The sequence below is a fragment of the Hylaeus volcanicus genome, chromosome 4 (assembly GCF_026283585.1).
Source record: "Hylaeus volcanicus isolate JK05 chromosome 4, UHH_iyHylVolc1.0_haploid, whole genome shotgun sequence".
NCBI classification, from domain to species: domain Eukaryota; kingdom Metazoa; phylum Arthropoda; class Insecta; order Hymenoptera; family Colletidae; genus Hylaeus; species Hylaeus volcanicus.
The window spans coordinates 1,019,972-1,043,161 of record NC_071979.1 but is presented as its reverse complement, the minus strand read 5'-3'; the positions used below and the strand labels follow the sequence as shown (position 1 = coordinate 1,043,161).

Genomic DNA, 23,190 nt, shown 5'->3' with positions numbered 1-23,190 from the left:
TGCGTGCATTGTGAAATGCATTCACGCTTTTGCTATCACATATGTAAGAATATTTCGATTTCAGTAAAATGGCAACAGCGCAGCGTAGGGTAAGGATAGACGCTATAATGCCAGAATGACAACGTCGCAATGTATCGATTTCACGTTAGTAGTCCTTCTCAGAAAGCGCCATCTCATAACGACTGCCTGAACTAAATTTGGTACGTGACTTGTTCTACCATTATCCACAAAATGGCGGAACTCGATTTTGGGAATGCCTTTATGATTTTTCGCTTTTCGTCCTTCTATTAGCATATTTTGGGCTGAATGAGGGCTCATTCGAAAGAGAAAGGTTCAATACATCCGGGGCTGGTCATCGTGTGAGTCACAAAACTCTTATAGTGACCTACAAATACTTAGATTCTGCAGATGTATTTTATCGTATTCTTTCTCTACTTTGGACACTTATATTATTAGATATTAACCAGATCTCGTTGAATTATGACCAGCCCCGGATGTATTCAAGCTTCCTCTTTCGAATGAGCCCTCATTCAGCCCAAAATATGCTAATATAAGGACGAAAAGCGAAAAATCACGGACCCCTTTTTACGCCCAGTTTTGCCGGTAATGTCATCTCGCTGCATTACCCGTGTCTATCCCCTTAAGTACAGACAATTTATCGGTGGAGGAGGAACGTGTCCACAACACAATACATCCTACACAAGTGAAGGATGATTCCAATGTAGATGAAACGCCGATACAATTTGTACGTAAATATGTTTAAAAATTGAAAAGTATATCCAAGGTACTAGAATATTACTTTTTCCATTGAAAGACTACTCCGAAGAATATTTAGACGCAAACTTGGTGGACGACGAGAAGGTGGAAACACCAGCAGACTCGCAACCTGGCCCTTCAACGATAGTGGAGAGACCAACGATTAAGATAGAAAAAGGTAAGTAATAGCTGATGTATTTTCCTAATTATATAGAAACGGTTACTGTTATGAACTTTCATAACAAATTTATTTACTTAACTTTATTTTAAATATTTTTATTTATAAGTTAAAAGTGCCCGCTGGACATGGATTAATATATTGCTTATTTATAGTGAGACAGAAACACCCTCTACGTCAAGCCACTAAATTACAAAAACAAACTGGCATGAAATCACGATCTTCAGTGCTTCTGGCACGAATAGCCGAGGAAGACAAAGAAAATAGGAAGGAGTATTACAATAAAAAATTGGCATTGTTGGAGAGGGATGTAGTAGCTAAAGAAAGAATTGCGACAGCCTTAGAAACTTTAGCTACTACACACTACGGATAAATCATATGAAAGTTCTATCTTTCGAAAATTTGCATAGTACAATAAATTTCAATTTTGAATTAGAAGGTAATTATTTAAGTAATTCTTGATTACTTTGTTTTTAGTAATTATGCAATACCTTATTCTTAATTACTGAGTAATTCAATTACTTATAACTACCTAGAAAGTAATTGAAAGGTATCCCAAATCTAAAGTATATAAAATTACCTCAAAATAATTAAAAAGTAATTATAATTATCTTTTAATTACTTGTTACGTATGCACACCCGTTCTTTTCGAAGCTCGCGTTCATTTATTTTATCTACCCCTTGAAATGTGGAGTCTGGTCTTACCGAAGTGCACCCTGCAGCTGTACCATACTTTTCTCAGAATCATCTTTTAACTCGCGTTGCGTGGGTAACCCTTTATCTAAACTTTCCCTAAAGCCCCACAGATGTTCACCTCTGAGTAACGAAAATCTCAACCGCCAAATTTCCATATATGGGAATTACTGACGTATCCCAACCAATATCTAGGGGTATATAAACCCATGATTTTCGTTACTCGCGGGATTAGTACGAAAGAGTTACTTGGTAAAGTCACGTCGATCGTCTTCAGAGTTGCGCTTCAGTAAGATCGGGCTTCAGATCCCTTTCGATCAACATTAACCATATAGATCCGCGAGGACAGTACAAAATCTATTACGGCATAGAAGCATTCTCGACCCCCGCATCGCCAGTGCGTTAACACCATGCAACAATTAGGTAATTAAATTCATACACTAACCGCGACAACACGACACTGTAAAATTGTATTATTAGAATTATTCAGTTTTGAATATATAATCATTTGTAATCCTTAAAAGGTCTGTTAAATCATTATTAAATCTTCACCATTGGAATAAGCAATCCTAACCTGTGTAACGACCCCACAACATAATAACTTTACCGCTCGAGTTATTATTTGTTTAGAATTAATAGTTGCGAGGCTTTATCCACGACGCGTATTATATTCCAACGATACGATTCAATCCTTACCTAACCTTCCCAACGGTTATCCTTTACCGGGAGATACCGATCCTATGGTTACCCTTAATTGGGAGATACCAATCTTTCCTTTCTTATTCTTTACCTAACCTTCCCAACGGTTACCCTTCACTGGGAGATACCGATCCTACGGTTACCCTTTACCGGGAGATACCAATTCCCAACAGCTATCTGACTTCGCGTCAGAGTCGTCTGCGATTTCTACTCCATCCTCAATCTTTGGATCCATTGAAATAAGCAGGACTAATCGTATCTTCTCCGATTCTTGAATTCAACCCACTCGCAGGGCTCACACGCGCGTCGCTATCGCTCTGGCTCGTAATATACTTTTAGATATTTTTATTTACTTTAGATTGGGGATACCTTTTAATTACTTTCTGGGTAGTTATAAGAAATTATTTAAAAGTAATTGAATTACTCAGTAATTAAGAATAATGTATTGCATAATTACTAAAAAGAAAGTACTCAAGAATTACTTAACATTACTTAAACTATGTGCGTTATGCATATTCTTCTTAGTGGAATAGGCCTAGTGGGGACACCACTTTTAAGAAAACGCGTTGACAGCAATATTACCTCATGGGTAACGTGGAAAGATATTGCAATTGTAATGGAAAAGAGGTACAAATAATTTTTTCATAACAGTATAGGGTAAAACATTTACTAGATGAATTCGAATGTAATTATTCCAAATTGTAATGAATACAAAAGTAATCATTACTTTACAGCTCTGTATACAAGTTAAGGTGCCTGTACATATCTACTTTAAAATAGTAATGTAATAATAAAGTAGTTATAAAAATGATTGATATTCTATTATTAAGACTTTCGGTGTAGAATTGAATACAAAGTACAATTTTATAAAATATATATATATTTTTCTGTATGTTTGCTGTATTATATTTCGTATATTATTGGTGTATTATATATTATAAAATAAAAATACTAAGTAAACACAATATTCTCCTTCTTAAGTAAAAAAGGACCTAATTATATGCTGTTCAAGTGCTCGTCCTCTTGCTAAATCGGGATTCGCTATTCTTACATTTGTATTCAAATCTTCAACTTGAGGAACATGATTATAAATTCCTAAATCAACCTCATTCTCTTCTTCCTCTTGCTGAGGCGCAGGGAGTCCATTTTGTATGCACATATTGTGCAATACCACGCACGCGTTGATGAATTTTGAGGCTGTACCATTTCCATGATATTCGTTAATACTTTTTAGGGCTGGCAATATATTGCTATTGTTCAAAATATAATTATCGTGCGTACTCCCAGGGAATCGTGCATTCACATGTATTATCCTTAAATCAGGATCAGAAACCTGTAACAGCGATATCATATTCTTATAGTCGTGATGTTATTATTTCAGTTTTATTATTTTGTTACCATACCAATTAAACATTTATGGAATGATATCCTTTACGATTTACATATATATGTTCTGGATACTCCGGATCATTGATGCCAGGTGCTACGATTGCAACATGTGTACAATCGATGCATTCGATAACACCGGAAAATCCATGCCGTTGATAAAATCTAAATAATGCATTATACAAACATTGTAATTGTAAAATGTATTGGGATTAGAATTATATGATAATAAACCATAACATTCCGAAAAATAACACTGTACCTATTTCTGAGTGTTTGCAGTTCCTGTATATTTCTCGGGAACTTTACCCATTCATTTTGCACATGTTGCTGATTTAGAGCATCTATGACACTATGAATGCATCGATTGACGGATAGTTGGCTAATGGAAGTGTAAATGTTATGTCCAACGTCTGATTGGTAGCTTACTCACGCAAAGAATTGCATTGCTGTTAATACCTAAAAACGTATTGAATTTTTATAGACATCAAAGAAAGACTAGTAATAATGTGCGACATTTTATTTATTGATCAGACTATTGTTTTCGTAAACACTATACATGTGGACAAAGCATTAATATGATATAATTACCTTTGTCTAGGAGTCTAATGCTGACGTCCGAGAGACTGGTTCCCCAAATTCTTCGACGATATTTATAACGTCGGTAACTATACATTTATTTAGTCGATATAATTTTATAAACTGATCATCCGGTATCTCAAATGGATCGACACGTTGTCGAACGATCCGCCTAGAAGGCGGATCGTATAATACTTCATTTAATACAGCTAGATTTACGGCATTACTGAAATTTGCCATTTTCTAGGTTATACAGGTATACTGCTCAATTTCGCTACACGACGCTGCACGATCGTCAATTACTGGCGCTAAAACTAGTGCGCATGCGCCAATTTCATACGAACTTGTGTTTAGTCTGGTCATCACCCATCCGATGCAAACCGTACGAAACATGTCGTATACGAATCAGCGCTTTCGATTCGAGAATACCGTTTGAAGCGACATCATGTGAAAGTGACCAACTTGCGTATACGAAAACTGATCGTACGACTCGAGAATAGGCCCCCTGGTCGACTACTCCTCACCGCGCCGGTACTGAGGGATCCGACGCCCTCTGCACCGTAAACGTTTAATCCGTGGTTTTCCATTATTCATAAACTGGTGCCCCATTGCGGGTGGGCACCGTACCCGGAACTCCTTCTCACTTGCCGTGTCGTCAACAAGAAATCCGTCCCGTTGCCAGCTTACCGCGTTCGCTCTCCGCATCTAGCAAATCGGTTCTCGTAAGCGAACGTCGACTACTGAAGCGGAGACCCAGGAGCCCCTCGAGGAGGTGCGGTGAGTGGTCTTGACCGGACGCACCCCGCCCAGGAAGACGCCAAAGCGCCTCCTTGGTATAAGGGAACATCAGGTAGGTTGTGGTTTTTGACCCGACCTGGAGGTTTGTGGAAGAGGCATGGTGACCTCGACCAACTGCCCCAGTGCCAGGAAAGCGTGCGTCCAGCCTCATGCTCCCCAATCCGAACTCCTAGTTTAACCTATCCTGCGGTTACCCTTTACTGGGAGATACCGATTTCTGCTAGCTATCTGACTTCGCGCCAGAGTCGCTGTACTTTTCCAACAATCTCACAATTCGAACTTTTTTTTTTTTATCGTAGGGAAATGCATTGCGCATAGTTCGGCTTCTCGGGTGAAAAGCCGAGGCTATCTGGGACTACCGTCAAGGATGGAAGCGCCGAAGGCCTATTTTGCGCGTAATAGGAAAAGAGGGGGCATTGCATCCGCATAGAGACAATGCCCCACTCTCAAAATTTAGGCTTTTCCTAAGGTATAAATACTGCCGCAAAAATAAAAAGCCTCATTGTTATATTGATATTCATTCTCGACTTAGATAGTCTCGTGGAGATTCTCGTGCATCGTAAATCGTCAATCGTCAATCGTCAAATTGTAAAAATTGCAAATCATTGAATTGTTAACTATCAATCATAATAGTCGTGCAAGGACTATAATAAACGCAGTTATTTTGTATAACAGTTTAGAGTTCGATCTCTTTCCTCATTACTCCAAATTCCCTTTTTCCTTTTACTCTGGACGAGGTGGTTAGAGAGGGCAACCGCTTGACCCCTCCAAAGGAGAAAACATCCATAAACTGAAATAGGAGAGGATCACCTCTCTATTTCGACGGGTTCTTTTGGGCATTTATATAAATTTATATGTTTTATTATATTATTTTATTATATAAATTTATACAATGCATTTATATAAATGCCCAAAAGAACCCGTCGCGCGGGACGTAAGAATCAACTTCGTAAGTTGATCCGCGAGTTTAGTGAACCCACGATAGCAGGACGCTAACCGCTCGGGATATTCGCTTCAACAAGACCAGAAGGACTCAAAAATAGGATACCAGGCATCACGTGGAAGCTGACATCGATAAACTACACCGTGGTGTTGCCGTCTTTCACCGACATCCCAATAAGCGACCCACAATACGTCCATTACCTGCTTAGGAGCACCAATCGACCTAAGTAAGTATTTTGCGGGTACATTCCAAAATAAAACAAAAGGTAACATAAAGAACTCGACGCAGTTAGTCAATCCCGCTTAGACGCGTGTCCATAGGGAGGGGCGTGGAACAAAAGTGAGAAATTAATTTGTATGTGTGAACTTCAATTTTTGTGAATCGAAGCTAGGACGTAACAGCTGCGTACATATATACAGGGTGTCCCAAAAATGTTGTAGTTCCTTGAAAGGGATGGTTGGGGAGGTGATTTGAAACAACTTTTTCCTTTGCGAAAATGTCGGATGGGGCTTCGTTAAGCAGATATTAACGAAAAACCCCGACCAATCAGAGCGCCCGCATACCGTTGGAGCGGCCGTGCTAGTGAAGGCTACGCGCTAGGCGGTCGCGCTCGTACGCGAACCATTAGCGTCTCCATTGTTCTGGGCATACACCCAGAACATTCTGTAATATTCCTGAGCAGAGAACATATTTCGCGGAGGATTTCTGAGTGATTGACAAGATTTTTCCGAAGGAGCTTCCTCTCCCTCAAGTAGTGTCTCATGGTCCCATTGTGAGCTAACTCCCACCAGAACAACAGGATTCACGTAGAAAAAAACCAACATTCTTTGGAAACTCGCGTTTCGCATAAGTGTCAAGAACGAACCATCCTGACTGTTGAGCTCTTATTACGTGTCGATTTTCTAGAAAGGAAACGAACATTCGAATATCAAAGTAACCCGAAACAATGTGTACGTAGAAGCGGCAAGAAGTTGCGTATCTTTGATGATTGCGGCGCGTGTGATCCGGTGTCAATGGAATTCGCCGCATCGCGATCAAAATGACTGCCGAAATCGGCTATGTTCGACAGCGTACATAAAATCTTGTCAGTCAGTCAGAAACACTGAAGGAGAAATGTTTTCGCCATCTGATTATTCCGTATGTTCTTGGTGTATGCCCAAAATGATGGAGATACGGGACTTGCAATCGAAGATTTTAAACGGAGATATCCGGACCAAAGAGTGCCTAGCCACAATACCTTGCGCAGGGTGGCCCATAGATTTTATACTACGGGGTCCGTGATGCCGCAAGGCAGCGAAATGGGTCGCCCTAGAACAGCAAGAAGAAACACAACCAATGATCAAGTCCTGGATACCATACAGGAAGATGCCACCGTCAGTGTGCGCGATCTGAGCCGCCGCTTAAAGTAAGCTATAATACAAGATAATTGCAGCAATAATTAATTAAAAAAAGTAATGTTATATAATAGTAAATGTTTTTTTATTTTATTCTAGTATCAGCTGAACGACGGTGCACCGAATTTTGAAGGAGCATCTGCTACATCCGTACAAGTATGTACCGGTGCAGCAGTTGCGCCCTGGAGATTACAGCCAGCGGCTTCAGTATTCACGGTGGTTGTTGGAAGAAGTGGCAAGGAATCCGTCGTTCTGCAAATACATATTGTGGACGGATGAAGCTCTCTTCACTATAGAAGGGTGTTTCACTTCACATAATAGGCATGTGTGGGACGACGAAAATCCATTAGCACTTCGTCCACGGGCAGCACAAGATCGCTGGTCGATTAATTTATGGGCCGGCATTTGCGGCAACTTTATCGTTGGACCGTACATTTTGCCAAATAGGCTGGACGGTCCATCGTATAAAGGTTTTTTAAAGCATGTTCTGCCGGAACTCATGGACGATATTCCATATGAAATCCGGCAGAACATGTTCTATCAACATGACGGGGCTCCAGCCCATTATGCCGCAAATGTCCACGCCTACCTGAACGAAGTTTTGCCGGGCAGGTCGATCGGCCGCGGATGTGCTGTTCCATAGCCCCCGCGATCACCTGATATGAATCCGCTGGATTTTTTCTTTTGGGGATTCCTGAAGGTAATTATACTGTTGCTCTTATTGTTTACTTATCTTTGTAATAGGTATTCTTACTTACATTTTGTGCTTGTTTTGCTACAATCATTTCAGAATGAGGTGTATCGTCAACCGGTGGAGTCGGCAGAAGAAGCGGTAGCGCGCATTCATGGCGCATTAACAATGATTACGCCGGCAATGCTACAGCGCGTACAAAGTAATATCATTGTACGCGCTGAAACGTGCATTGCCACTGACGGTGGCTACGTGGAGCATTTGCTCAATTAATAACAATCGGCCCTTTTCGGGGCTACCACTTGTTTACAACGTAGAAGCAACAAGTTCTACTAAAAATAAATTAAGTGATCGTGTTACTTAATCAGTGTTGGCGGCCGTACAGTGAAGTGAATTCATCTTCGACAAAGTAATAACTAGGATACGTAAAACCATTTCGTCGGCCGATGACCAGCCCCAGTGTAGTGACACAGGTTTCCGAAAAGGAAGGAAAGAAAAGAAAAGGACTTCCGAAAGGGTGAGCTAATTATTTAATTCATTTAGGGTTTACTGTTTCTTAAATTTAAAATTTAAGCGAGTAAAGAATAAAAGGTAAATCGAAAAGAATCATGTGTAACGTAAACTTTACTAAACGTTACTATTAACAACAACAGGTATTATTTTCCGTTACATTGCCTATTTGTTTATGCGTTATTTGAAAATGAAATTTACGTATTCCTTGTTGTCCTAGTTCAAATAATTATTTTCGTTTTTGCTTAAAGAAAACTGTGCATTTGTCTTTTTACGTCACACATGATTCTTTTCGATTTACCTTTTATTCTTTACTCGCTTTAAATGACGAACAAGACATGACAAAACTTTAATTTTATTTGTTACGTCTTTTTTCATTTGCTACGCTACACAGTTTCCTTCGATGCACGTCAGGTCACTTGTTCGCGTACGAGCGCGGCCGCCTAGCGCGTAGCCTTCGCTAGTACGGCCGCTCCAACGGTATGCGTGCGCTCTGATTGGTCGGGGTTTTTTGTTAATATCTACTTAACGAAGCCCCATCCGACATTTTCGCAAAGGAAAAAGTTGTTTCAAATCACCTCCCCAACCACCCCTTTCAAGGAACTACAACATTTTTGGGGCACCCTGTATATACATTCGCTCTTTTCCGCTCGCAAAGCTTATACATATAAATATATATAATTTTTCGGATTTTGTTTTAAAAAGAAAATGCCTCCGTACATTACGGGAATTAGAAAGTTTAAAAAAGGGCGAAAGGGAGAAGCCTTGAGTGGTAGTGGTTCTTTTGAGACTGAGGATTTGGGAATACAGTTGTCCGCGAATAATCAGATTTCTACTTTAGTACAGCGCGATGAAATGGGTGGAGTGTTGTTACAGGTTGCTTTGCGTGAAAATAATTCTTCGGTTACAAGTAGTGAATATTCATCTTCAAATACGTCTAGTACTGGAAATATTATTGAAATACCTTCTAGTGTTTCTGAAATTGCGTTTATGCCGTTAAAAATGGCCGCTGATCTGGTTCCGATGTTTGATGGCAGGGCAAATATTAATAGGCAAGCACTCCTTAATTGCGTGCATAGATACTATTGTATCGCCCACTGTTCAAGCTTCTCACCCCGGGTCCACACTGCGCGGACACTGGTTCGCGTACATCGTTCGTGAACATGGTAGCTAACCCTGTCATTCACCGGTTTTCACCGTAGTGTGGACGGGAAATAACAGAGTTCGCTAACAAATGACCCTCCTAATCGGCGTAAAGTCGTAAAAGTAGCCCCGCTGGGTTAGGCGAAAACTGTGTTCGTGAACCAAATTCAGCGATCCATGAGGTGGTGGATCCGGCGAACACGTTCGGGAAAAACATCGCCTTTTTCCTCGTTCTTGTCTCTTTTCAAACCCTCGGAGCTTGGGCATTGCCATTCTTTCTAACTGTGGGGCTGGTCTTTATGACCACCCACAGGTAGGTACATACTCCAAAGGGATAATATGCGTGACCGAAGTTAACATTATTTTCTTATTACTCATCCAAGTTTGTATATTTTTTGTTGTATCTTGATGAAAGTATATGCAATATATTGGCGAGATTTTCCTGATAAAAATGGCACCAAACACAATGCAATTCAGACAACTTTAAGTTTTGTTTACAATATGCAATATTTTTATAATATTAATACTTGATTTTGTGAGCCAGTAACCGATTAGAAAGTCTGTCCGAAAATAGGAAACAGATTGTAAAATTCTTGCCAGGAGGTAATTAGGGCCTATGAAAAAACTAGGTAACTTTTGTAGCTATGTGAACCTGATACCCGACTTTTCAAAAATTCATTTTTTTATGGAAAATAATAGCATTTCGTTTGTACATGACTGTACCATCAATAGTTTCGTTTGTACCTTCATGAATTAATAAATAAAAAAAATAAAAAAATGACAAGCACCCGACATTGAGATTTTTGAAATCTGTTTTTTCCCTATTCTTTAGAATCGTTTGTACCCGTTTGTATCGCTTTTCGTTTCGTTTGTACCTCAATAGTTTATGATTTATAAGGAATTGTTTATACGCGTAAGGAGAGAGTTCGACACTCATCAATTCTGGGTATTTCTGAAGAACTCATTTTGAAGTGGATACGTAAGGGAATGAGACCGTATTGTTTTCAAAATTAAAGTTACAGGCACAGAGGAAGAAAAGATTTAAAAAATTTTGAAAACTAATTTACTCCTTTCTTACGCGTACAACAATTGACTGTAAAATTTAAACTACTGAAGTATAAACGAAGTGAAAAAACAGATTACAAAAATCTCAATGTCGGATGCTGGGTGATTTTTTTTTTTTTATTTATTAATTGATGAAGGTACAAACGAAACTATTAGTGGTTCAATCAAGTACAAACGAAATGCTATTATTTTCCATAAACAAATGAATTTTTGAAAAGTCGAGTATCAGGTTCACATAGCTAACTTTTTTAAGACGTGAAGCTGATAAGAGACGTAAAATGGTATTTTAAAAAATATTAATAGGCAAGCATACTGTCTTAAAAAAAAAGGTCAACGAACATTTCTTGAAGAATAGTATGTGTAATATATATAGGGTGTAACAAAATCTATTACTTGTTATAAGCGAAACTCAAAATTGTCTGAATTGCGTCGTGTTTGATATCATTTTTATCAGAAAAATCTCGCCAATATATTGCATATATTTTCATCAAGATACAACAAAAAAAGCACAAAAACTTGGATGAATATTAAGGAACTAATATTAACTACGGTCACGCATATTATCCCTTTGGAGTATCTGCCGGCGGGTGGTCGTAAACGGTCGTTTGCTTTCGAGCATTTCCAACCGTGGAGGGGATGCGGATCGCCCGAATCCACAAAATAACATCAGTTTCACAAGAGTACGAACATCGTAGATGTTCGCCGGCATGTTAGCGACAGTAAGAACACCCTTGCGAATGTTTTTAGGGTAGGTTCTTGTTTCGTGTTCGCGCAGTGTGGACCCGGGATCAGAGCCCAGTTCATTAATAGTTCGATTGGAACATGGGTTTTTCTGCGATGGTTATGCCGATTTCCTTGTAGACATCGGATCACTATTAAATTTAATTAAATTACAGGGTTTGGATTCGCACGCAGTTCTAATAATCTTGTCACGTGCGGCGTGAACGCCAGTAAAACCCTAAGTCCTTAAAAATAAAACCGCACGGACGCGCAACAATAGACACAACACAGTTCATGGTTAGGATCAAACACCTCTAGTTCGATAAAAAAATGAAATAAGTGGAGCTTGTCATGTAAGCAATGTTTTATTGGTCCATTATGTCGACATGACACTAGAGATATTTTCTAACACATGATGGATCGAATAATTTTGATTACTTTATTTGAAAATTTTACATACTTTGCGTTCTTAACGTCATACATAAAAAGTTATAAAACAGTTAATTACTATTCGTATACATAAATAGTAGCTTGTATAAATGTTATCGTGTTTTATTGCAATAATCTCTTGCCAATTCAGTTTTGTCGCGATCACGTGGTTTTGTTTGGATCTACTTTCATCGTCCAATGGAACGTTCTATAGTCCAGTAAATTATTAAAGTTTTGAGGTTAGATGAGTGTATTAGAAATTATATATTGCTTGAAAATTATTGAAAAATTGCAGCTTTGAACGATTTTGATCATTTTTCTAATAGAGTGAGACTTGGTAAAACGTGGTAATTATATTGGTGCTTCAACAAAAATTGTTGTAATATGGTAAGCAAAAAATTTAATATTATTTAGGTTAAAAGTTTCTTTTTTAATATATTTCGAATACATGATAACATCACGATTAAATTTAAGGAATATTTTTGTAAAATCTTAGTTTTCCTCGAATATTTTCTTAGAAATTTTAATTTTAAAATGCAATTATAATTCTAATTTACTAAAAACCTGTAATTGAACGTAGTCTACTTTAAGCATGGATGTTTTTACATTTTTACATTTGATGTTTTGTAGATGTGCCTGTAATAAGTAAATATTATGAATTATATACCTATAATTATTATATTCAAAATTACATGTTTCGTTATCTACATTTTAAATGTAACAGAGTATAAATGAAAATATTCCTTATTAGTAACCTTATTTGACATAATTCAATATCGATATTGTTATAGTATTAGCAATAATGCACTATGTACAATTTTCTTTTTAGCCAAAATTTAAACACGACATTGAACTTCCAATTTCAATTCCTGAGTTGCTATTGGATAAACATGCAAATTTTTTACTTTCTTATGGCACTGATAAGGATGAATATGTAAGTATGATCATTATTATTTTAGTTGTGCATTACTTCTATTTTGTAATAATATCATAATAGATAGACATAAGTAATTTTTATAAATAAAATCCATAATATAGGCCTATATAAATGATGAACAACTAACAAGTATATAAAAATGTTCCAGATATATTGTACAACGGAACACTTGAGAATGTCTGGCATGTACTGGGGTTTAACAGCGCTAGACCTTATGGGCAAACTTGAACAAACCAACCGGAATGAAGTCCTTGAATTTATAGCCCAATGTCAAACTGAAAGTGGAGGTATAGCAGCTAGTTTGCAACATGATCCACATCTTCTTCATACCTTGAGCGCAGTACAGATACTTTGTACCTATGATGCTCTTGATGTTATTGATGTGGAGAAAGTTGTAAAATACGTGAAGGAGAGACAACAGCCGGATGGAAGTTTTACTGGTGATATCTGGGGTGAAGTTGATACAAGATTTTCTTTTTGTGCCGTAGCAACTTTGTCACTCCTGGTTAGTATAAATATAACATACATACAGGCTTCAAATAAAGTAGAAAAACATTGTTTTAGAACCGATTGGATGCGATAGATGTTAATAAGGCTGTTGAATTTGTAATTAAGTGTATGAATTTTGATGGTGGCTTTGGCTCAAAGCCAGGGGGCGAAAGTCATGCTGGTATGATTTACTGCTGTGTGGGACTTTTGTCGATAACTGGTAATTCCTCACTTTTTTCAGAGATAAATGCTGTGAAGTTTTTACAAGAAAATAATGTTTCTAGATTGCCTTAGTTTGGTAGATGCAGATCAATTAAGTTGGTGGCTTTGTGAAAGACAGCTACCATCTGGAGGTTTAAATGGTAGACCAGAGAAAGCACCTGATGTTTGTTATTCCTGGTGGGTTCTTTCTGCGCTCACTATTCTTGGGCGACTTCATTGGGTTAACAAGGAACAGTTGGTATGTACTCTCTGAAAAGTAATAACTTCTTTTCCAAGGTAATTAATTAATCTTTAATTACTATATGCATTATATTCAATTATAAAGTTTAAATAGATTTTTGTTTGCAACGCTTTTTTCAAACGCCGTTTTTTAAAATTTGTCGTTTATCTTAGTTTCTAAGCTGAACTAATTTTTGACAGGTTATAAATTGTGCAGTATTAAAAAATTAGATAAAAACAAACTAAAAATTCGACTAAGTTCAATAAGTTCTTTTTGATCCTTATAATTCATTTACGGTCTTAGAATAGTTTTGCAAAATCATATTTTCATATGTTTTGAAAAAATGAAAAAGAAAGCGGAATTATTAACTTTGTGCTTTAATGTTGAACTACAGGTAAAGTTTGTATTAGCATGTCAAGACACAGAATCAGGAGGATTTAGTGATCGTCCAGGGGATGTTGCCGATCCTTTCCACACTCTCTTCGGATTGACTGCACTTTCCCTATTAAATGCCGATTATCCTCTTAAAAGAATCAATCCGACATATTGCATGCCAGAATATGTTATTCAGAGGCTACAGCTCAAACCTTCAAGACTAGACCAAAGCGATTAACATTTGATTGAAAAAGTTTAACTCTTTATTAAAATTAAGTTTTTATGAAATAATGCAAGAAGAGAAAATATAACATGAATCTTTTGCACCAATTGTTTCATTTATTTCTTTATCTATAAATTAAAAATATTTTATAGAACTTTGTTAACAGTATATATTGTAATATGTTACTGTAAAAATACATGCTCAATGCAACTTAATGCAAATAAGATATATTGTTAAACTTTAAGAAAGGAATGTTGCATTATGGGGATTGTACGACTCCTAGCGATGAAATAACTCGAGGAAAAGCACGAACTAATTTATTCTAACTTAGTTCAAAGAAATTAAAATCTTTTTTTAACTCGCCAATGAAAAATAAAATAATGAAATTAAAGTAACCTTTATTGTGCTATAATATTAAAAACGTATTAGGTCAAGTACTAAATCCGGTCAAATTATTATGTAGTATAAAATCACCTCATATTAAATATTTTGGTTAATTATTTTTCAAACTGTCGTAAATGGAAAAACAACTGTTCATATAAAAGTAGTTTGACTTTAAAAGGGAAATATGATAGCAATGTTCAATATTTTGTGAAATTATTCACGGAGATTTCAATATCGCCATTTTTTAAAATAAAGACTACATTTCTGTTTATTGATGTATTTATATATTCTTGGTAACGCAGAATTACGTTATTATAATGTAAAAAATAAATTTTCTGATATCATTAATAATTTTGTTTGCATGTTGCTCGACTAACATAGGACACCCTGTACAACTTTCATAATTATAAAGAAACAACTTTATCTACATTCTATAGATACAGATAGAATATCGAGTGTATATATATTTATAACAAAAGTTCTTTTATTTGCAAATGTAGAAATCGGAGAAAGAATTGTTAATAAGACATTAATATGACACAATTATTCAATGAAGTGATATCCAATATGATAAAATAAGTACTTTGTATATCCTTATTAAGTGTCTAATATTCTAATTACCAATAACAAATGACATTATGCTAATACATTAGATCACAATTGTTATATTCTTTGAAAAATTTTTAATATTTTAACAGGTGAATCCATTGGCTGTATACGTAATTTTTGTTCTGGCACTCTACATTCTTCAAAGGAAAGATCGTGTAATTCTGAAAATCAACGAACAAATATTAATTATATAAAGTATTATTCATGTAGGAGGGCAATGACCGAAGCTGATCATATGATCGAGTGTACCTCCTAAAGACACCGTGCAATATTATTATTATAAATAATGTTGTTCCGAAACGTACATATGTATGTCTAAAAAACACCGCGCCGCGGCCGTACGAGCGACTGCTATTAGACAAGTATGAGTGAAAGTGAAAAAGAAAGAGCGAATGTGGATCGCGTGGATATAAACGCACGAATGTCAAGGCAGCGTCAGAATTATTCCGAAAAGTATAATTGAAAACAGCGATTAGCGGTGATACAGTGATTCTTTTGTTACAACGAATAATATAGGTCTTTTCCATTCTTTAAAACTTGTATGTTCTTATCTCGCACCCGATTCCTACATTCAAAAAGCAAATTATTTCTACTGGTTAGTAAAATACCTAATTGGTGTAGAAACAGTGAAAAAGTATCCATATTACGAATCGTTGCCGCAATAATGCCATATCTGTTGTTAAAAGACAGTAAGGCTTTTAGTCCCACCACTAGTGCAGAAAATGAATTTGTTTCATATAAAATATCAGCGCCAATTATTACATCCGGTACAGTCCAATTTTCGGTTAAGTACTTCTTAATATCTTCCCATCTTAATTCCATTACTTCAACATTCGTATTATTATACCTCATTTGAAATTTTAATCTATCAGTTTTTAATTGTGGTTTAATTTGTACTGTTTCTTTATTTTTTTGTAAATTAAACTTGATATTTGCAGAAACCATTTCTAAGACAGTTCTGTGACAATCAGTAAAAACATATTGTTTTGGGGAACATTTTTTGATAATACTTAATCCTGTTAATCCAACTCCACAACCAAGTTCTAAGATGACTTTTCCACAAAATTCACTTTTGTTTTCTATGCACCACTTGCTTAGTTCAACTGCTCCCTATAAGTTGTAAGTGTTACCATAACAGAAGAAAATAATTTTATTCAACAATGATATTGAAATACCTGCCAACTACATAATCCTGTTGTACCTTCCGATATAATATTTGTACTTTCTTGTATGCTTATGTAATCAGAATCTTGGTCATCTATTAAAAAGTGTTTATAATGAATAACCTCATTTAACGATAAAGATATTAAGTTACAATATGCAGCATATATTTCATCGTGAATTTCGCCGTCTCTTTCTTCAATCTAAATTAAGATCAAGAGTTTTATAGATGTGTTCCTTTTCTTGTGTAAGTTAGGGTTCTGTACCATACCTTTTTCATAAGCAATTTTAAAAATGCTTGTTGATATGATCGTTTTACAGGATACTTTTTAACTAAGTCATTATTTACTGTGTTTTCTAGAATCTCTTTCTGCCTATTTAAATCAAAAAAACAACCAATATTTTTCGTAGATCCCTGAAAGTAATACATAATTGTTTGCAACACAATAAACTATTTAAAGGTACAACAAAAGATTTCCATACAAGTAAATCCATTGTATTCAGCGGTGTGCAGCAAAGAAATTGTTTTATCAAATTATTTGTATCGAACAAATCCTGACCCATTTTATATTCCGTGAATAGTGTACCATATGTACTGTATGTACGTAGTTATCTTCAACTTTCTTCTAAACAGTAATATTATATAATTACTTTTATATATATAAACTTTCTTCTTATAGAAATACGTTAGCTATTATAAGTTAAATAATAAGGGAAAAATAATTGTTTTACTATAGTCGCTGACAGATGTCAGAAGTACCAAGAAGTACACGTGCTCATAGATCAAGACAGAGTTTTTTGAAGTAATTTCTTTTTTAAAATAATGTTGTATCATACGACGGTACGACATACAATTCAAAAAATGAGAGAAACAAGCTGACATATTTTTTTAAGCGACTGAACATCAGTATCACTTATTATTGTGTCCACGGCAGGGGATGTCACTTCAGCGGTGGTTCGGAATGTGATACTCCCGCCGGTACCCGAGTCACATACACAGACATACGCATTCATACAAACACAGAACTCTATCTACCATTGTACTATATTAAGGGTGCGCAGGAGACCCAGCAAATCTCCGAGTTGACTTCAGCGACAGTTGCGGAGAAAGTAGGAAGCTCTGGGACAAGGATAGATAGATCCTTGTCTCTCCAATGATGCTGCGACAGAGAGGGAGATACATCAATTGGAGGAGAGACAAAGACAGAATGATGTCAAACGTTTGCAATTTTCCAAACAGTTATTATAATTTTATGAGGCGAGGAAGCGACCTTTCCGACTGATTTTTTTTTTAAACTGTTCCTTATAAAATACCGCTGCGGGGGACACATACACATTTTGCAATTCGCTTTTGAAACGTGCTAAAAATACGTTTAAAGACAATACATTTTTTGTGGGTCTTTTTCCAAAAATCTGAGCGTATCCCCCGCAACAGCATTTTACAAGGAACAGTTTAAAAAAAAATCAGCCATAAAGGTTGCTTCCTCGCCTCATAAAATTACAATGGTGGTGTTGCTACGATTGAGACGATTCATATGCCAACATGGCTGCCTCAATATCGTGCTTTCCACCGCAGCGCTGTCGTCGTCTTCCTTTCTGTTACCGTGTCGACCATCTAAACATGCTTTTCGACTTGGTTCGCAGGTATCGTAGTCGGGCCGGGTTTTTTCGCGCACGCGCAGCGAACATAGCATCAATGAAGTATACGCACGACTAAAAAGGTGTATCTTAATTATCCCTGCATAATTTTACAAATATATTCATGATTTATGGAGAAATGCAGGACAATATATAAAGACAATATATAAGTATAGACAATATATAAATAATAAGGACAAATATATTCATGATTTCGCGCTCATAGCCACAATAGCCATAGCACTCCACACCTGTTACCCTGGATACGACACTGTTGACGGTCATTCTGACAGTACATGGGCGAAAAAACTTGGCCTGGCTGGTATCACTGATCGTAGTATCGTACATAAGATATCGCTAATTCGATCCCAAGCTGCTGTGTATTTTTTTTATTCTTATTTTATACTTTGCTCGGTTGCCGAACATCTTGTATAATTTATAAAAAAAAAAAAATTTTATATAAGAGGTAATATGAAATATAAAATACACACAAATAGCCGAATACTTTTCTGTTTCGCTGTATGTATATCGTGTTTGGTCTCATTGTAATCATAAAAATCTTACAAATACATTGAAAAAAGTTAGATTTAAAAAAATTAATAAATAAAAAAGTTTTATTGTTACATTAGTATTGTCTCGCGCCCCCCGATATGTTTTGGTTCCTAGCTTCGTGCATTGGATCTCTCGCTCTCTCTCTCTCTCTCTCTCTCTCTCTCTCTCTCTCTCTCTCTCTCGCTTTCCTCTCTCTGTCTCTTTCTATGTTCGCGCTCGGCTGGAGCCGCATGTAAACTTAGAATCGACACCTCGGCTGGTTATTATACCTACATACATTGTATGTGTAACCAAATGTTTCGATCAGCTTCGAAACCGTCCAAAATTTGAAGGCGTCGACGAAGTAGAAAGAGACAGTTTGATGAAGAAGAAAGAGAGACTGACAAGGGAACGGGCCCAGATATGACGCTAATTTTTTGATGAGCCTCTGCACAGTGGAAAACTGAAGCGAATGATATTCAGTTTTGGGTGTAGACGATTTATAGTTTACGTCAGTGCTCGGAATTACTTGCACATTTCGGCCTGATTCCTGAAGCACCACCTCCTGCATCCCCACTACCGGTCTAGGCTCGACGGCCGAGCCGGCGATCGTACGCGCGACGTTGTTTCTCAGGGACGTGCTACAATAGATATCTCGGGTTTCACCCCCGTGAGTAAAAATTTCCTTGCGCTGTCAGTATAATTTATTTTTACAGATAAATAAAGTTATTAATATTATGTTTAGGTTTATAAACAATAAACCTCTTGGGTGATGTGGAAAGTTATTGACAAATTTGCAATCATTATATCATATATTATTGTTATTATATGTATATATAAAAGGTGTTTATAAAATTCCGTTGCGGGAGATAGTTACACATTTTGCAATTTCGCTTTTGAAACGTGCTAAAAATACGTTCAAAGACAAAAAATTTTTTTTTTTCAATTTTTTCCAAAAAACGCTTGACGAGACGATAGATTTACTTTCCCTGATTACGAAATGCATAATTATTATATGTTTTCTTCATTATTGTACCTGAAAAACGGGAAAAACTATCTAGTAGTTCACCTATTTTCCGTTGGTGGCGCCAGTTTGTTTTCTGCTGTAGGGCCGCGAGCCGTTCGCTCGGTCGAGTTCCCCATTTGTATGTTTCGTGCCCGAAGTCGCGAGCGTGGGAACAAAGCCATAGGCTGGGTTTTATTTACCACGCGCTGCGACGCGCTTTAGAACGAGCCGAGCCAGCGTGCGTAGCGCATCATCCAAGTTTTCTTGTACACTATCTTAATAAACTATTCCATTTTTTAACTTCAATACGGAAGTTTTCTTGCGTTTTCTGACACTAGTCAGACTTACGGATAAAGTATTGTAGGAGCTTTATTCGTACAAATAGTTTCCCTACACTGCGCACCCTTAATATTAATATAATATAGTATAATATTAGTACAGTTCAGTATATCTAACCTATAAAATACAACTCAATCATCAAATACAAATATTGGCCATATGGCATGATGTTTCGTAGAGTATCTCAGCTGTGATGCCAGATTTGGCTCCCAGTTGCGCATGCGCGTCGAAAAAAGTTGTGGGCGGAGTGCTGTAACTATAGGAAACAATCTATGATCCCATAGCAACGGTTGGCGCCAAAACCAGGTTAACTGTTTTTTTAATTATAAAAAATCCGTTTTGTCGGTAAAATTATTTCAACTCCTATCTCTATGTTATAATTTATCCACAAAATTAATATTCTTGCATGCTAACAAGTATTTCCAATTTTTATTTATGATTCAATTCTTCTTTAGGGCGAGTAAGGGCGCCAGTTTTATGCATACAGGGTGTCCAAAAAATGTTGTAATACCTTGAAAGAGGTGGTTCGGGAGGTGATTTGAAACAACTTTTTCCTTAGCGAAAATGTTGTTCGAGTCTTTGTTGAGGAGATATTAACAGAAAACCCCGACCAATCAGAGCGCGGCCGCTTAGCGCCGTAGCATACGCTACCGCAGCCGCTCCACCGGCATCCTCGCACTCTGATTGGTCAGTGTATTCCGTTAATATCTTCTCGATGAAGCCGCGGACAACATTTTCGCTAAGGAAAAAGTTGTTTCAAATCACCTCCCGAACCACCTCTTTCAAGGTATTACAACATTTTTTGGACACCCTGTATATGTAATGCTACATGTATGGTTTTATGGTCATATTAGATACTTTACTGACGCTAATACCAGTGCGCATGCGAAGCCGAATCTGGCATCAGTGTTGAACATTTTCCAAAGAAGGAAGCGAGACAAACATATCAGCAAACTTCAGATTTATTCGAAGCCTAGGGTTTTGCCCATCACTGTCTGGCATCACAGATCGCAGTAACCTTGTGGGGATTGCGTGGAGTGGGGAACGACACCATGCCGACCATGCGGTATTCACAGATTCATTGGATTCACTTTCCTTATTCGGTGAAGTTGGCACCGGCCAATATCAGTAAAAACAAGCGTCAGATTACCGACTTACTTGACCATCGGGAAAAGCCAATATGGCGTCCAATTAACCAGTCAAATTTAAACCGTTGGATTCCTAACATTAAAACTTCTATTTTTGTAATTTGGGCATCAGAATCTACTAAATGATAAAAAAACAGTCAGTAATTTTTAGTGCTCAGAAGTAAAGTTTAATCACAAATTGCAGCCAGTGTTGTAAAATGTAGATTAATTTTGATTACAAGGTAAGTTATTTTTTCTTTTTTGATTTATTTATTTAGCCATTGAAATTTTTTACAAAGTTTATATCAGCTATACAATTTCATTGTTTCATACACTCGTGATATAACTTATAACTTAACTGTAACTTAATATTAATATATAATAGTAACACTTGTATACAGAGTGTTCAAAAAAAAGCTTTAGTAAACATAGGTCCAAAGGTCAACCATTTCTGAGATATAAACATTTTTGTTTGCTAGTATCATGATTGACTTACTTGCTTCCATCACATGCGATGTTTATGTCAGTGCATTCTGAATATTCCCGTTCAAGTGCTGACAATTTCGTCAATTTCATTTTTTCAATTTCGTGTATAGAAACGAGCGGTGGGCACGTGGAAAATCTTCTATAAATATCAAAAACTCAGTACTAAGTCAATCATGATACTAGCAAACAAAAATGTTTATATTTCAGAAACGGTTGACCTTTGGACCTATGTTTACTAAAGCTTTTTTACTCAGTACAGTGTGCCCTATACATTATATAAATATTGAATTTTGTTAACACCCTGTATACGTACTAACACTGATACTATTGAAATTATTCAACCTTGTCTTCCGAGGGAAACCAAATTCTAAAACCTTTTACGTTTTTGCCGTAACCTACAAAAATACCTTCTTTTGCCTTACTATTCAGGTTTTTCCTTTTTGGTTTTGGTATATGCACAAATGTCTTGGTTCCAAATACAACTAATTTTTCGATTTGAGGTGTCTTCTTACACCACAGTTCATAAGACGTTTTCTCAGGTACTTTGCTCTTACTTGTTCTATTAAGAACAAATACTGCTAGATTCACAGCCTCGGCTCATAATTTCTTTGGTAGATTTTTACTGTATAGCATACCTCGTACAGATTCTACAATTGTTCTATTCTCTCTCTCTCTCTCTCTGCAGAGCCATTCTGCTCTGGAGTGTAAGCAACAGTCCTCTGATGCTTGATTCCATGGCTGTTGAGAATTTCCTTTTGTTTTATCAATCTTCTTCCGTCTTACACTGGAGATCACATGTCTCAGTTATTAACAAAGAAAAGTAATTTTCATATTATAAAGCAATCTTTTTTAAACAACTCCTAACCTGAATAATTTCAACAGATACATACATACATACATACATACATACTAGCAATTAGTTATGAGATAACTCAAGCATCAGGTTTTTTTTTCTTTTTTTTTTTCTATATTTTCAAATTACACTGTCTTAGAAAGTTATGAATGAACATACAAGCCAGACTACTTGGTTTAGCAAGTATCATTTTCATTGTCAAAGGTAAGTGCAATTTGATTTTCTGAAGTGCTCTAATTAGCTTTGTTCTCTGCATATTGTATTGACAACACTGCCAAATAATATGATTTAGATCTTGGAATGGATTGTGTCATTTGCATTTTGAATCTGCAACAATTCCTAGATATGAGAGTGATCCTGCTAGATTGTAATGATCAGCTCTGCAATGATTAATAGTCGCAATAAGTTCTCGTGAAAAACCTCTATTGGTGTACCATGGCATTAATTTATCCCTGTAATAATACTGAAAATAAGTTTGTCCTTTTGTAAGGACTTGCTGTTTTATTATTCTTTTGGTTTTTGACATGGATATTTTTTGAAGATCTTCAAATAGATCTATATATGGAACTTGTGACACTATATTTGAACTAGTTTCTCTAGCTGTTT

The 23,190-nt window shown here is 36.5% G+C and overlaps 2 protein-coding genes and 1 long non-coding RNA gene across 10 annotated transcripts; 2 read left to right on the top strand and 1 right to left on the bottom strand.

The window, feature by feature from the left end:
• Positions 1-555: 555 nt before the first annotated feature.
• Positions 556-1,385, top strand: LOC128875326 (uncharacterized). Its single transcript, XR_008456796.1, has 3 exons — positions 556-745; positions 815-934; positions 1,090-1,385. It is a non-coding gene; the product is annotated as an uncharacterized LOC128875326 (long non-coding RNA).
• A 10,377-nt stretch (positions 1,386-11,762) lies between these two features.
• On the top strand, positions 11,763-14,557 carry LOC128875323 (geranylgeranyl transferase type-2 subunit beta). 2 transcript variants are annotated; one of them, XM_054120819.1, is made up of 7 exons: positions 11,763-11,908; positions 12,311-12,371; positions 12,814-12,918; positions 13,070-13,426; positions 13,486-13,630; positions 13,695-13,870; positions 14,247-14,557. In XM_054120819.1, exons 2-7 carry the CDS (start codon positions 12,369-12,371, stop codon positions 14,463-14,465), a joined length of 1,005 nt encoding a protein of 334 aa, XP_053976794.1. In that variant the 5' UTR covers positions 11,763-11,908; positions 12,311-12,368; the 3' UTR covers positions 14,466-14,557. The 2 variants fall into 2 exon arrangements, with proteins under 2 accessions (XP_053976794.1, XP_053976793.1); XM_054120818.1 differs by lacking the exon at positions 11,763-11,908 and adding an exon at positions 11,981-12,223.
• A 773-nt stretch (positions 14,558-15,330) lies between these two features.
• LOC128875322 (protein-lysine N-methyltransferase EEF2KMT) lies at positions 15,331-19,352 on the bottom strand. Of its 7 annotated transcripts, XM_054120817.1 has the most exons (6): positions 17,337-17,650; positions 17,088-17,230; positions 16,876-17,019; positions 16,619-16,807; positions 16,052-16,553; positions 15,331-15,604 (listed from the first exon to the last, which is right to left on the bottom strand). In XM_054120817.1, exons 2-6 carry the CDS (start codon positions 17,166-17,168, stop codon positions 15,498-15,500), a joined length of 1,023 nt encoding a protein of 340 aa, XP_053976792.1. In that variant the 5' UTR covers positions 17,169-17,230; positions 17,337-17,650; the 3' UTR covers positions 15,331-15,497. The 7 variants fall into 7 exon arrangements, with proteins under 7 accessions (XP_053976792.1, XP_053976790.1, XP_053976785.1 ...); XM_054120815.1 differs by lacking the exon at positions 17,337-17,650 and adding an exon at positions 19,303-19,352 and having other exon boundaries at positions 15,331-16,553; XM_054120810.1 differs by having other exon boundaries at positions 15,331-16,553; positions 17,337-17,652.
• Between the last annotated feature and the right edge of the window lie 3,838 nt (positions 19,353-23,190).